General features: G+C 44.1%; 1 protein-coding gene across 1 annotated transcript in view; it reads right to left on the minus strand.

The window, feature by feature from the left end:
• Nucleotides 1–7,420, minus strand: part of ZNF804A (zinc finger protein 804A) — a 154,260-nt gene extending 146,840 nt beyond the window's left edge. Inside the window, exon 1 of the mRNA XM_072875038.1 lies at nt 7,307–7,420. Coding sequence (XP_072731139.1) covers nt 7,307–7,417 — 111 coding nt within the window. The 5' untranslated portion in view covers nt 7,418–7,420. The remainder of the gene's footprint in view (nt 1–7,306) is intronic.
• Between the last annotated feature and the right edge of the window lie 9,012 nt (nt 7,421–16,432).

Genomic DNA, 16,432 nt, shown 5'->3' on the forward strand with positions numbered 1-16,432 from the left:
ATTAAATAATAGAAAATGCCCTGGATTGATTTTGTGGGATTACCTTAGTCCATCCCTACACCTCAAGATGCATCTATTCAACAGCTTTGATTTTTGCAGAGAATAACTGTTCCCATTGGAATGCCTAAGTGCCGTTGGAATGCCTAAGCACCATTCAAAAAGGAAATATTGTCATTGTCACCAGTTAGGGGCATCCAAGATCTTGCAGCAGCTACTTAGTCAAGTCCTACTCAAAAACCCAATGTGCTAAACTAAAAGGCTACTACTCGGTGTCCTCTAGATGCGCTCCTCACAGTTTTTTCAACGGTGAATCCCTGCTGACAGGAAGGTCAGAAAACCCATATGTTCCCATAGCCTATAGGGAAGGTGAGACTTTCAGAATTGCAACCTGTACCTTGAGAAGGTTCAATAAGTTTAGTGAGTCCAAAAATATGTGGGGTTTTGAAAATACAGAAGCCAACTTGCTGTTTTCCAGTTAGCATATTTGAGCAACGTGTTAAAATTAATGCTTTGTATCTCTGAGCTAAGAGATTGCTAAGGCTATTTGCGTCAGAAAATATTCAAGGCAAAGGCTCTCCTCAGACTTACTCTTCAAGGCCTTGATCTGAAAAAACTAAACAAGTGTACTAATTTAACCATGGTAATAGTCTAATTACATTCAACAGAATACCGATGTGCTTGAAGCTTACCACGCATTTAATAAGCTTTTACAGTACAAAAATCTGCCTCAGTAGTAGCTCTGAATCAGAAGCTGTCCCAGTTTAAATCTGCTGCACATTGGACTCTGGCTCCTATTATTCTTTGGGCCAGACGATGTACTCATACGGAGTCTGATGGACATGAGAGTGCTGTGTCTCACTGCACAAGACTTGCGACCTCTCAGAGTTGCTTTGGAAATGCACTTAAGTTATGATAGCCTCCTGTTTGCTCAACTCACCAAAACGACCCTGTTGATGATGCTCTGAATCAGTACTATCACCGATAGCCTTATAAAAAAGAAAAAAAAAGGAGTCGCCTGCATTCATGCAAATGAACTCTAGAAGTAGAATACAGATATGATTTTGTCGTTACTTTCATTTTACCAAATTATTTTGTTGTCTTCTAAGTGGTTGGTTTTCAATCATGATTTAAGTGACACGGATTAACTAGTCAAATTAAATTAGGTAGAATTTGTTTTGTCATTTTGATGTTTTAATGAGTTAGGGCTGTTCAGCTTCTCTCATAGCAAAGATGTGAACATTTTCAAGTTCCAAACTCAGGTCACGAGCACACTGAAATGCCAAAGACATTAGCAGATCTATGAGGGACAAACCACTGATGAAAGTAACAGGTTGTTTTTCTCCCTTAACCAATAAAACTCTAGCCTAACAAGTCTACCCTACAAACTCTGCAACACTAAAGATGAAAAACAATGCATTGCAACAGTTTTATTAAATTCTGCATGTATAAGATATAATTTAAAAATTACCCTCAGCTACTGGGTAATGTACAATATGGCAAACAGAACTGCAGGACCTGTTTTTACTGGTATTTAAAATAAACATATAGTAAGTATTGATTATTTTACGTATGTATTAGACGGCTTGAAATCAGCAGACATTTCTAGCTGATCATGCAGAAGTACAACAGCTTCAGTATTCTCCATCAGGAAAGCTGTTTCACAGGTAGTTTACTGCTTTCCTACTGTAGTAGGGTATGGATGTTTGTAATAGAAATTCTCATAAAATAGATTTTTATGTCCACCATAACATATTTACTTTAGCTGATCTGGAAATACAAAAATATGCTACAAAATGTAAAAGAACTAAAGACAACAAACAGCCTGAGCAACAGATGGCGTTTTCAGAAGACGCTAGTGTATCAATATCTGAACTCCACGGAGTTTTTATAAAAGCAGAACTAAGCCCTAGGACTTTTAAAAGAAGTTATAAGTGTATATACATATATACATGTATACACACACAAAAATTCAAAGCAGTTTTGTTCAATAAATCTAAGTGGCAAGATAGCTGATGATACAAACAATTAGATTAATAAAAGATGGTCTAAATGGACATCCAACAGCTTTTTAGACAGACCTGTACCTACGCTGTATTTTAAAGGCCAACATGCACGCCCTGCACCCATGTCCAAGTTGACTGGGAGGCATGAAGCCATACTGCATGGTAGCACCTGAAACTCATGCGATCTTCCTCCCCACAAGGCTTACCACACTGAGTTCGGAGTTCGATTCCAGTTGGAGATAATTTGTGCCTGCCTCCCTTGGAGCTGGGGACCGCTATTTCAATTCTACCCCTGTAGTCCCCTGTGTACATATTCATAACCAAAGTATATAGAGAGGTTATTGCTACACACAGTAATAGATTTCTGCGTTCAGTACATTTGAAACTACAGTCCTTTAACCAACTACTCACCAGGAAACTTTTGATCTTACCTACTTCCTATCAGTATCAGCAAGACACTTAAAATTAGCATTACAATAGCAATTTATACCATCTAAAGGTCTAAACTGCTCACTGACCTCCTTGGGCAAGCAATAGGACCTTACTCATTCTGATCACCAACAGAGAAAATGTATGTGTCCAATTAAAAGAAGTGAACGAGCCCTACACAGCCAGTTCTCCATTGCTGTAACTCTCGATGAAACAGACACAGAGCCATTTACACGAGTGGAACATCTAAGGGTGAAATAACAGATATTCAGTCACTACCCATGTACCAGCTACTCAGAAGACCAAGCAAAGAGTCAGTTCTCTTGCTGACCAACCAGAAATCATACATGTAACTAGGATAATGCCTTAAAATGGTTCGGTTTATATTCTGAAAGACATTTTAAGGATTTAGCAAATCACCTGTGGTTGTGACTCCAAAGAACTGATTTCTCCCTCCAGAGAGCTATTCTTTCATACAAGTTTCAATACTTTTTGAGATTATAAGCTGCAATACAGCAGCCACAGCAAGGAAGAAAAATTACAAAGAAAGACTGGCGTAATTTGACATCAATAACTTAAGGCATAAAAAAAAGAACACAGTAAGTGCGTGAAAACTTCAGGAGATCCATGGACAAAAGGAAGAGTTTGCAGCAAACAAATTTCTGTAAACTGTTACTGCCAAAAAGAACAGCCTTGGGAAGAACTTCAAAGTCACCAAGTATGAACCCTGACAATAAATGGCCAAGCAATCAGGCCTATATTCACTGATTAAAACACCAAGGCATAAGCAGTATTACATAAAAATGCAGAAAGAGCATCAGAAATCTGCAACATCCTTGCGTATTACTGACCCACATGGTAAGTTTCGAGCCGCTTCTTCAAAAACCATCTGCCACACGAAGCCCAGACAGCAGTCGGTTCACTCGGACAGTACTCCGCCAAAAAACCAGCCACACACCCCTTCCAAAGAGCTGCACGGAGCACTGCAGTAGGAGCTTAGCTATCGTTATGAGATTGGACCTGTTTGAAGAAAATCTCAGGCAGTAGAAACTGCAGTAGGAGAGGATAAAGCCTCATCCAACGGCCCAGATACCACCAATTTCTTTTACCCAAACTGCTGCATTTTCTGAAGGAATGTTAAGAGTTTGGATGTTGTTCTTTCAGATGTGCTGAGCCCCTTTCCCATCAATTCATAATTCAAATGTATTTTCCTGATAAGGAGCAGCAGATTGCAACTGGGTAAGCGTGCCCTCCCCACCCTGAGCAGTTACCCAGTGGGCCTGGGGGAGCAGAACCATACGCAGATATGCGTTCCTTTGTTTTCCCCCACTATCTCACTAAAGGTTCATTCACAAGCATTTTCTTCTTATTTTATTTAATTTCAAAAAGTGGTTTTTTTACACTAGCCTCTTTTCTCAGTTTGCCTAAATCCACCCTTTGCTTTGTTCCCTCTTGTGCCTTTCACTTCTCTCCGAGCTCAGGTTTTCCCCGTACACCTTCCCTTGAGGAACAGAACTGTGCCTTCCCTTCCTTCTCCTACTTCATATTTCCATCCCTCATCCACTTTTTTCTACCTCCTAAATAACCCCATCTCAAAGCCCTGCAACCAGTGGCACTACAGATAGATACAACTCAGGGAAAGGCCACGCCTAGGAACTAGGCTATAGAAACACTGTTATTCCACCTTTTTACCAAAAAGCGACTCTCTGATCCTCTCTACCTAGAAAGACTTTTTTTTTTTAAACCACTCAAAGTAGGAAGGATGAAGCTTTGTCCTTCATGTTCCCTGCTAGGTGAGCAGGGGTTTGTAGCTCTTTCCTCCTGTTACCTTCTGGGAGCTTTGAACCAAAACTTTGTAAAGCTTTAAATGACTTTAATTCTGTGTGAAGCAGTACGAGGGCAGAGGATGAACATGTACGGATCACCTGCAGGGCCAAACAGTCAGGAAAAAAGTGTTTCTCAGTGACCTCTCTTGGAGAGTAGGGCAAAAAAAGAGGAGTTGCAGGTGAATACCAGGTCACTTCAGCGTGGGACAGCGGCCAAAAGCTCTAAGGACCTTCCTCCCCTGAAACCTAACCAGCTCCAGGTTTGCAGATAGGCTAACGTGAAACCATCTCAAAACCACAACTTCATCATTTGACTAGGACCAGCACTTTCCTACTTGCTATGAAATTCAACTGTAGCACATATAGTCGTCCTTCTTCCTACAGTATGGTAGCAGAACTCTTCAAGAGAAGCAAAGCTTAGCAAATATCGTAAGTTTTGCACAGAAGCAATTCTACGCTGTACAAGCAAGAGGCTGTTTTCAGGTTCTCCTCAGTTTACAAGGAAGCAGTGATTTTTAGAAAGCTTGGAGCATAGATGAAGGCAGACTGAATGCTTTACAGCAAAACGGGAAGATACGTCTGAGGCAGAGCGGCCCCAAAATATTTCTGGTTTTTACATTTACAAATTGCTGTTTCTCCTAGTCTTATTCTAGGACGGAAGACACCAAGAGCATATTTAGAAGTTCTGATAAGAATGCAGCCTTTTAAGACATATTCTACTTTGCATTAATAAAGATTTTCATCTTTTTAAGTTTGAAAGCCTATTTACAGTGAAAGTGACTGATCCTCTGAAATGATGTAATATTTGATTTTCCCATAGAAGCAGGCTGAAATGTACTTTAGCACCTCAGAACTATTTGTCTGAACTATCCAATCACCCTACATCACAACCCAATGGTATCTTTACCTCCTTTAAGTTAAAAATCTCTCAAACATAAATAAAAGTCTTGATATCTGCATATATACCATTTATTTCATAGCAAAGGACTTCGTTTTGCTGTCCACAGAGTCAACATCAAGAACTCTCCCTTTTTAACGCAGCAAAAACTTTGACAGTTACGCTCCTCACTGCCCACAACAAAAGCTTTGAAAGGTAAGGTTTCCCATGGCAAATCCACAACCAACATTATCTTTTCTCCCCTCGCATCTATTCTATCTCACTGAAGAGCAGGGTTGAGTTAAATTTCTTTCCAGAGTAAGAGTGTTTCAAAGCCTACACAATATGTTTATTTGAATTTTAAGTTAGCACCGCTCTTCCCAAACATATTTTGGTCACTAATGTTTTTACCAGTAAATAAATCCATCAGGAATGTTGAGAATACAGGGATGGGTTTTTGCCAAGGGAAAAAAAATAAAAAAGCAAGAATAACATGCTATTAAAGCAGAATCAATTATGAACTGCAAGATAATACACAGTCCAAAAGTTACATCAGAGTATTCTCAGTCTTGCCAAATGCATCTTTCCTGAAATTGTTCAGTAGAAAGAAGGCGATGTATCGTGCAATTATTTAAAGTGTACCAAATATTTCTACAGTAGGTCTTGGTTTTGCAAGTGTAACAATGAAATATTACAAGCATATTGCCATCTCATGGATACCAGAAATACTTGTTTAAAATTCTGAGAATGTAATCCCTAACAGAAAAATATGCAAAATTGACAGCAAATAAAATTGCAGTAAGATTTACAACCCGAAAGCGGGAACTTTACATTTGAAACAGTCCAAAAATCTGCCTCAGATTTGTTCGTAGTAGTTACTATTTTTATGACTTGGCTCAGACTTGCTTTAATCTCTTTATTTAGGAAGAAATTGCAAGCTTGCCAACTCTAGCAAATGTTAAGTACTTTAGTAAATTCCCCATCAATATAGGTCATGCATTCGAGGGAACAAGAACGTGGTGAGCAAGTTCTGCTCCATCTCCTCTAAAGGGGATTTCGAATAAGACGGTGATGGGAGAGAGCGATAAACAACGCGGCTAAGCCCCTCTTTCAGCTCCATCCTACTCTCCAGACATCTGTCCGCACTTTGTTGTGCCGTGACTGAGATGCTACGTGATGCAGCTCACCCAGCCTGCTCTTCTCCTACATCCCTTTTCTCTGAACGGGCAGGACAGCGCGCGTATTGCCAATACCATCGCGTCATAACTCTCCCATTAAAGTTCAGCAATAGTAGCGAAGCGAGCCCAAACAAGTCAGCAAAAACCATAGGAAACCCAACCGATGTAAAGATACCAAAGTACGGCGTGTGCACGTAAAAACAGTTTCAATAGCCTGTACAGACTCTCAGAGTATCTGGCCAAATTGCCTAAACCCACCAATTCCTTTCAAACTCAGAGTTTTGCTTTTGAAAATAAACTCGGCAGCTGCCAAACAAAAATTCCTATCATTTCGGAAGCTATTCTGCCACAAACGAAGCTCTCTACTCAGAGAGCTCGGACCTCAAGTAACCAAGTTTCTGCTCCTTTCTTCACTTTGTAAAGCAGGACCTCCAGCTGCCCCTGGCACCAGGGGTGACGGGAGTCCCCTGGTGACCCAGACGGAGCCCTCCCCGCCGAGGGATGCCCTCCCGCCGAGGGATGCCCTCCCCTCCGACGGATGCCCTCCCGCCGAGGGATGCCCTCCCGCCGAGGGATGCCCTCCCGCCGCCTCAGCGCAGCGGCTGCCGCCTCTCCCAGAGCTCGCCCCGGGCTGAGGAGCCCCGGCGCTGCAGCTCCCCGCCGAGAAGGGTCTCCGGGCTGTCCGTTCACAGCCTCTCCACAACCGGCCTCCGCATCGGCGGCTCAGAAAGGACGCGCAAGTACCTGCCCCACCGCCGCACCGGCTGCCCCAGGGACCGCGGGGAGCCAGGGACAGCCCCCCGGCAGGCGGGCGCTGAGGGCACCGCATCCCCGCGGCGGTACGGGCACCATCGGCCGCGCAAAAAACCGGCCGGCACCCCGGCCGCCTGCATGGCTGGCAGTGCTCCCGCCGCGGCTTCCAGTTAGCCGGAGACGCTGCTGCGAAGAGGAGGGAAGGAGAGAAGCGGGGGAGGCAAGAGAAGAAGCCATTACCAGAGTTTTGTTCCCGTTCTTGCTGAGGGGGCCTCGGAAAACTCCCTTGATGTTGCGAAAGTGCCCGTTGCTGAGGTGCGCGGAGCTGATGACAATGTAGTAGCACTCCATGGGGCCGGGCAGGGGGCCGGGGCCGCCTCCCCGCCGCCGGCAGGGCGCTCAGGCCGGCCTGGGGTCGGCGGGCAGGGAGGCGAGGGCGGGCCGGGCCGGGCCGGCGGGGCCCCGCGGCGTGCGCGGCGCCGCCGGCCGGCTGAGGGGCGGGGGGCGCAGCCCCTCAGGCTCGGCGCGGCGCTGGCTGCCGGGGGAGGAGCGGCGGCACGGCCGCGGCGGAGCCGTCTGAGCTGCCGCCTCTGGCGGGCATAGTGCTATTATAGCGAGCAGCCTTGCCGGTCGGCTGCACTGAGCCAATGGCAGGGAGCCACTGGGCTGGCACCGAGAGCTGTCAGAGGAGGACATCTGTCACACGCCGCCTTCACCGCCACCCACAGCCCCCACGCCCCGCTGCCCCCGCCGCGGACGGGCCGACACCCCCCGCCGGGGCGGCGGTAGGTAAAGGGGGGGCAGGAACGGGCGGGGGGCGGGCAGACCCGTCACCCCCGCCGCAGCGAGCGCCGGCGCCCCGCAGGAGGGGTGTGCCGGTGGGGGGGCGGGGGGTGTGCGCGCCCGTGGGGGGGGAGTGCCCGTGGGGGGCTGTGCCCGGGGGGAGTGCCCGTGGGGGGCTGTGCCCATGGGGGAGTGTGCCCGTGGGGGCTGTGCCCATGGGGGGAGTGTGCCCGTGGGGGGCTGTGCCCGCGGGGGGGGTGTGCCCGTGGGGGGGGTGTGCCCGCGGGGCGTCCCCTTTTCTCGTGGGGGGGGCACCACCGCGGGCGCACGAGTGTGGTGCCTCCGGGACTGGGGAGGGGGCGCGATGCCCGGGGGTGCACCGCCCCCAGCCCAAAGCTCCTGCCCCTCCTCCGAGCCCTGCCACCGCCCCCTTCTCTTTTTTATTTTATATATATAAAATTTTTTTTTTTTCCTTAATGCCTAACTCCGCAGGCACCTTAACCTTTGCAGGGCGGAGCAGCCCCCGCTCCCTGGGCCGGCTCCGCGCCGGCCGGGCTCGGCAGCAGGCACCTAGCGGGATCGATAGCCGCCCCCCCCCGCCGCTTTCGGCCCTTCTGGCCCGTGACTGGGTGACAGCCGTCATTTCGCACATCCCCGCCGAGGGCAGGCTCCGGCCCGGCCGCCGCTGGGCTGCCGCCGGGGCAGCAGCCGGGCCCGCAGCCCTTCATCCCGCAGCCCTTCATCCCGCCCGGCAGCCTCGAGAATGAGGAGCGCGCTGGCAAAACTTCTGGGGCAGGGCCTGTTGTTTTCGGCGAGGACAGGGGGAGCGGCTGCCCCTGCCCGCCGGGCTGTGCCCGCCGCCGCGTACCGGCCCTCCGGCGGTGCCTCACGGCTCTCCCGGCGCGGCTGCTGCCCGCCCCGGCCCGGGGGAGCCGGCTCTGCCCGCCCTGCCTGGCAGGGCCTCGGCGGCTGCAGGGAAAACAAGAACCGCCGTGGGTTGGTGCAGGCTCTGCCGCTGCGATCCTCACCCTCAGCCCCAATGTACGTGTAATGTACTCGCTCCGTTTTATACGGCGCCGGGCAAACTATGGATTAAAAACCGTTAGGTACATCAGCGCGAGGTAACTATAATCTACACCACGCTCCTTCACCATCATTTCTTTCTTTTTGTAGCACACAAATCGGAACTCGCTGCCAGAACCAGATTTTGTCACCGTATACGATGTGTTTAATAAAGATGCTCAAGTCCTTCCCCCCCAAGAGAGCTATGATTTGCAGCGTTATCGCATAAGACTTGAAATGCTCTTAGCTGGCTCATCTTCCAGCCTGCTTCACCTTTATTCTGGATTGCAAAAATCAAGATTTATGGGCTGAAATTCCAGTGCCAAAAGAGGGAACAGCTTGGAAAATAAGCCCAGAACCATGATGTAACATCTGAAAATGCCTCTTAGTCAGCATTTACTGCTGGCAACATCGTACCACCATCCTATCATCTTGTCCTCCACAATAAAGGAACTGCTTCCAGGAAATTGGGGGGGGAGGAGGAGGGGGGGGCAAACCCTTTCCTGGCAGAAATTCCTGTCTCTGCAGTCCCCAATTTATGAGAGGTGCCTTCCTCTGATAAGCATTTTCTATCATTACTTCCCTCGTACACAGTGAACAGTAAATTTTGACAGCTGTCACTCATCCTTCAGCATTTTCAGTACTTAGGAAGGAAGCATGGAAATGGCAAAAGTGGAAGGTTTTAACAGCTGAGACACAGGTGAGGGATCAGAAGTTGCTGCTTCTTGTTTCAGCCAAAAAAGAGGGTGAAAATGTACACGCACATAGTAACTCTTTCTGCTTATGAGTATGTACGTGTACATCCAGAAATAACCAGCAAGTTTATTACAGTGTAAAAATGAAGTCGGTATCAAATATTTGATAGATTTTAACAACACAGCACATTTAAGGCCTGGTTCCAGTTTCAGACAGAATCACGGGTACGATTCTCTTTCAAAATGTCCTAAGTTTAGGTAGGACAGAGTCATGAAAAGACAGAGAAAGAATAACAAAAATATGAAAAAAAGAAATGAAATTATACAGTTCCCTTCTGGGAATAAATATATTCCAACTTGGACTTGAACAACAACTTTTTTCACCCTCTAAATGTCAGGACCCTTCTGCCTGGGAGTGCAACTCCTTGCCGACAGTCTACTCCACGCCACCCACCATTTCGGAGAATGAGAACATTTTTCGCTGAAATATTTGCACTGACCATTTCATTACACATCGCTGACCCGTTTAATTACACCTACTACAATCCTACACGGGCACTTTCATGGTTGTATGGCAGCTCGCTGCCCTTTCAGAGGCATGCAGGCACTGCTTGCGTGCTCTTGTTCGAGTACGAGGACATGGGAAACGTCTTATCGTAGCAACAGAGAAATAACCTACTCCCGTAGCTCAAGTTTGAAAGGATCAATGTGCTTTGTAACAAATGAGAGTGCCCGAAACAACTTTAAAAGCTGCTATTGCTTCTGCTAATGAAGATTGTTGTCATCCTCTATTAAAGAAGAAAAAGAACACCCCACAACTAAAGACCACTTGATTCTTCCAAAGCACTCTGTAAAGAAATGACAAGTTGTACTAAATAGCACCTAAAAAGCAAAATGTACATTTTCTACTCCTACTTATTCTGGTTGGCCTCTTTTTTTTTTTTTTTTTGGCTGCTTCTCTGTTACTTTGCTACCTCCAGTTTTCCTTGTGTGTCTTCCTTTAATCCTTCACTGTACTTTTCCTGCCTCATTCTGTTTCTCTGTTGTGATCACACAGGCTCAAGATGCTTCTTCCTTCCCAAATCTTTTTTTTTTTTTAATCTTAATAAATTGCTAATTTCATCAGTCCCTGACCCCATAGCCCCTACATACCATCAGTCTTACCTGTTTCTGTCTCTGTCCTATTCCCCTGGGTAAGTATCTGGGTTTTGAGCTGTGTATACTGCTATTTACTCAAATCTCTGCCATATAATAATAACAATAATCAGTGCTGCTGATTTACTCATTCTCTTACTCTCCCTGATACTTCCTATTTGGAAAAATCTTCAAGGAGGTGTTCCTGTATAAAACTGCAAATATCAACTCAAGAAACAGGATATGGATTTGAGAGACTTTCTGGAAAACTTGTGAACTAGAAGCCAGTGAATAAATTACACTAATTCACGTAGATTGTACAGGTTTTCTGCCTGTGACAATACTCAGTATTCTGCATTTTAATATTTAATAATATTCATCATTCCAGAAATAGTCATGGCATAATCCAGAAAAAAAATATTCAACAGTGTAAACAGTCCCCCTTTGTTTAACAGCCTTTAAAGCATGGCACAGAGTATGTGTTACCAAGTGAATATATCCTGAGAAATCATTCACTCACTGCTGAAACATATCCATCAAGGATAGAAAGAAATATCTGCGCTGTAAGTCACAAGAAACTCAATTGAGCTCCCATAGCAATTCTTACTGAATTCAATAAAATTCAGTTTATCCTAAGAATATCTCCCTGTAAGTAATCTGCTGTCTGAGACGCACCTTTTTACCCTTTTTACCGTCTCCTGCACTTTCAGTTTCCTTTCTTATTGCTCTCTCTTTTTTTTTCTTTTCACTTCGCCTTGGATGTTTTTCCCCATTTCAGATGTCTGCCATCCTTGCATTAAGCAGAAGGAAAAATAGGAGTATCCTGTGTACCTTTTAAAGGCCATTATGGTATAATACACATTATACACCATATTAGAAATGCGTTCATTCATCAGCTATATGGGGTGGTGAAGCTAGAAAAAAGGAAACTGGGACACTCTGCTAGCCTTCACTGTATGTGAAGAGTATCAGAGCGAGTTCCCTATTTCAACGCGTGAGCTAAGTGGAGCACTGGTATCACAAAAGCTAAGGAAAGGTAATAGTGACTTAAAGCCCTGTAGCACGCAGTCAAATCGTAGGCTATACCCTGCAGCCCTCAAAAGTCACAGGGAGTGGACTGCGAAGGCTTAAACTAGTATTTCTGCTTGATCCCAAAAGCAGCAACAAAGATTTATTAAAACATGCTGGGTTTTTTTCTTTGCTTTGCTCCTTCAGCCCTCCAAAGCATGTAATTTTATACCACAGCTCTTGCAGAACAGCTCCAAGAAGCAGCAGTCTGGCGAGAATTACCCCCTCCCTCTTTTCACTTATCCACAGCATCTATATCTAGCCCTGAACAAATTCACATGGGTAAGAGATGCAAACGCTTTTCCTCCCCTTCTCTTCCAAATTACCAACGCTACCACTGTCTGCTTTAGATACTATTGGGAAAAAAACTTTCTGTTGTTACTGAATCAAATACACGGTTCTCTGTATCTTCCCTTCTTAATGTTTATGCTGCAGAACTTCCCCAACAGCTCAGGCACGCCTCTTCTTTTTTTCCTTCCCTAATCCCTAACAAAAAAAAAAAAAAAAGAAAAAAATTGCAAATGACACTCTGAGTATGAGGTGACATCTACAAGTATTCATGTACCACAAAAGCATTAAATAACAGGAGACTTTTACAAGGGCCAGAAAAAACCTGATGGTCCAGCCAAGGTAAAAGAACCCTCTGCAAAAGCGACTGTTGCCTGTTTCAAACATTGGAAATGCAATTCACTCTGCTATGTTAAACACCGTCTTACAAGCAAATCCTCCGTCATGCACGCTTGAAGAGTGGCTCTACGTGGAAAGCAAATGGAGCCAGCAACTGGAAAAGGAATCCCAAGAACAATCTGTGATGGAATTAGAGTTTTCCAATATCCACTCAACCCAAACATCCCAGTCAAAACCAAACAGAACAAATGAAATCCAATTACGGAAAATCGTATGACAAAAATTGAATCATATGATCTCACCAATGGCAATACCTCCATTTTTCACAATTGACTGCTGTATAAAATCCTCTTCACCTTCACTTCTCTAACAATCTAGCACAACAGTGCAAGGAACAATCTTTCAGGGACAACATGGAAAAACTCAGTAAAAAAATATACCCCTCCATACATCCAAAAAAAAAAAAAAGGCAGTAAGACCACAGAATGGGTGCAGTTCCACAGAGTCACCAGCCAAGACTCCCTAATGTCCATCAGGCAGGTTACGTAGCTAGCACAATGTCCTGGTTTCAGCTGAAAGAGAGTCAATTTTCTTTATAGTGGCTGGTGTGGGGCTATGTTTTGGATTTGTGCTGAAAACAGTGTTGATAATACAGAGATGTTTTAGTTGTTGCTGCACTGGTCAAGGACTTTTCAGCTTCCCGTGCTCTGCCAGGTGCAGAAGAAGCTGGGAGGGGACACAGCCAGGACAGCTGACCCCAACTGGCCAAAGGGCTATTCCACACCATATGATGTCATGCTCAGTATATAAAGCTGGGGAAGAAGAAGGAAGTGGGGGGGGACATTCGGAGCGATGGCGTTTGTCTTCCCAAATAACCATTACGCATGATGGAGCCCTGCTTTCCTGGAGATGGCTGAACACCTGCCTGCCCCTGGGAAGGAGTGAAGGAATTCCTTGTTTTGCTTTGCTTGTGTGCGCGGCTTTTGCTTTACCTATGAAACTGTCTTTATCTCAACCCACGAGTTTTCTCACTTTTACCCTTCTGATTCTCTCCCCCATCGCACCGGGGGGGAGTGAGCGAGCGGCTGGGTGGGGCTTGGTTGCCAACTGGGGCTAAACCACAACACACAATATTAAAGCCAACGAGACATTAACTCCATAAGCAATATACAAAGAGGTTTCAAGTAGCCCTTCAGGGTCTTGTAGTTTTCTGGAAAGGGAGTTGACTACATAATGAGCACCAAGTTTAATTTTTACCAGTTAAAATTTTTCACTTAATTTGAACCAGTTAAAACCTGCTTTGTTAAAGAATACAACACTTCAAAGACACTTAAGTGAAAGGCTTTTAACCAAAATAAACAAGGCATCAAGAGAAAACCTGGTAAACAAAAGCAAGTTAGTGAATAAATAGGAAAATTGTACATTTGGAGATCTAGGATAGCAGTGGCCATTTATCAGCAGCAGATTATTTTCCTTGCCAATGTCCACACAACTTTTTCCAGAGTTAAAAACTCTAGAGTCTAAAGAACTGATCAAAAGTCTTCCACAGTCAATAGGAAACTTCACCTACAGTGAGCTTGGGCTCATTTCCTGAAGGAGTAGGTATTTCCATAGGAAGAAGTCCTGAAGTTCACCTCAGGACTTGGTATTAGCTCCAAGCTTTTCCACTGGGTGGTGGTAATGAGATCAAGAAGTTCAGGAGAACTGATAATAGAAGAACTCAGAACACAACCAGTATTCATTCATTCATGTGTTCATTCATTCTGTCTCTCTATATATACATACATATTTTTGTGTGCGTGAACATGTATACCTACCTACGTGTACATATGCAACACTGGAAATTTATACATTCATTAGTCCTTATGCCACAGCAATGAAAGGATGAATAAAATAGTTTCTAAAATCTTTCAAAGGATTAAAGAAAAATTTTAAAAGGGCTAGCGTACTAAGTCTAAAATTAATCTCAATCACCATCTGCTTCTTTAGCATTCAGTTCAACAACATAATTTTTTCAATGTAAAAGCTGAAGAGAGCTGGGGCGACACTGATGACAGGTCAGAAAGTAGCACTATATTATTCTGAATGAGCCAATGCAAATTAGAGACCCACTGGGGAAAAAGACTCCAATGGTTAATATTTTAATACATTTCACTGACTTCAATATATGACACACTATCATGGCTTCCTTTTTCATGTGATCTGTAACAGACACAGAAAAGAACGGAAATGAAATTAAAAATTACGTGTTTACTTTCCTAATATTACACATTTCAGTGAGACCCAATTTTTAGAATGGGAATGTTTGGCTTCCTCTGAAAATCAACCCCCTTTACAATATTTATGGTTACAACCTCCCAGTTTAAGACACCATAAATCACATCAGGCATCAATTGGTTCACTTTCACAGAGTGCTTGTTCTAACAATACCAAAACACAGCAGAATATTAAGTGCGTGCTGGGAAAGGATATTTCTAATATGGTATCATGTGACGTATTGCCATGTACAATTTAGATCGTACCCCTTTACACCACAGCTTATATAAGGAGCAGGTAATCGTTACATACGTGTATAATCAAAGAGTTTGTTTTAAACCTTCAGCAGCAGTGAGGTCGGTGATGATAATTAAGGCAGTCCTAGCTTTACCCCGTGGATCTTGGGCACTGGAGCACACGACGTGCGTTGTCGCTAGCACTGCAAGGCTTGCTTGGGAAAACGAAGCAAGATCCAGAGGCTGTCAGAGCCTTACGTCTACATTGGTTTACTGTTCTACACCAAAGTTTCATCTCCTGATTTTATCTGAATACACTTTTACAGTTAATTTACCTTTTTTACTGTACAGCTTAAAATGGCTGTAGAACTCCTCGCAGGAATACGTGTGAGCTGCATGATACATCATAGTCATAATCTTAAAACCCCACAATTTTTATGACTTATGATTTAAATACAGGTAGATAGATGCGGTATGGTAATAGTCTTGAAGTACTCATTATGGTCCTGAGTGGTGCTTAAACACTGTCAACTTACTGTGTGAAAGGCCCTGTTTACTCATTAGAACAATTACATTTTTTTTCCTTAATAACTAATGACTTACCAATCTGTCTGCTGTAATGAAAGGATATAGTTACAAATAGGCATGTTAAAAATACTATCAAAAGAATTTAATCAAACTTTCAAAATATTAATAACTTATGTGCTTAATTAAAGGTAGCCATATCAAAATAGCCTTGAGCATATTATAGATTACTAGCCTGAAAAAATGTCATTATAAGAAACAAAGTCAGTATTGTTCTAAAAATAGAGAGGATTTCCAAAGCCCAGCATATCCGTTTGGGCATTTTGACAATTAAAAAACATCTACATAATTCATTTAATTAAGTAAAAACTTAGTCATTAGCTCAAGCCATACAAATCATGCTAACTTTTATCTCAATGTACATTTTCTTGTGTATCTGTAAAACCTGTGTAATCAGAACACAAGGCCGAATACTATTAATAACAGTATCAAGACAACTGCCATGGGTAAGCTGAAAATCTGTGCCCAAGCAGCAACACAAGCAGTTGTTTTTCCATCCAATTTTTGAGTTGCCTTAGAGTTATATTGCTCTTGTATTGCTGAACCCTGAATTAACAGTCCTTCTTGTCTCCAAGATGGAAGGATGAACTATTGTTACTTTTCATGACTACACATTAATTTAATTAAAATAATAAGCATTCTCACCTCATTTATTTATTATTTGAGTGGAAAAAGGTTTAGGTAGTTTCAAGATTTTTCTGCTCTACAGCTATGTTCACATGGCCCTTTAGACCAACAGTTCCTGGTGGCAAGTACACGGATGGATAGGGCCACCAAAAATAAACCTCCCACGGTTTTAAAAGACCATCTTCCACTTCCTTCTTTGCATAATCGTGAGACAGTGTATGCATATAGAGAGAGAGAGATATAGTTAGGAGCTTACTTTTCCACTTTCATTATTGCTATGTACACTCCAATGT

The sequence above is a fragment of the Ciconia boyciana genome, chromosome 10 (assembly GCF_034638445.1).
Source record: "Ciconia boyciana chromosome 10, ASM3463844v1, whole genome shotgun sequence".
NCBI lineage: Eukaryota > Metazoa > Chordata > Aves > Ciconiiformes > Ciconiidae > Ciconia > Ciconia boyciana.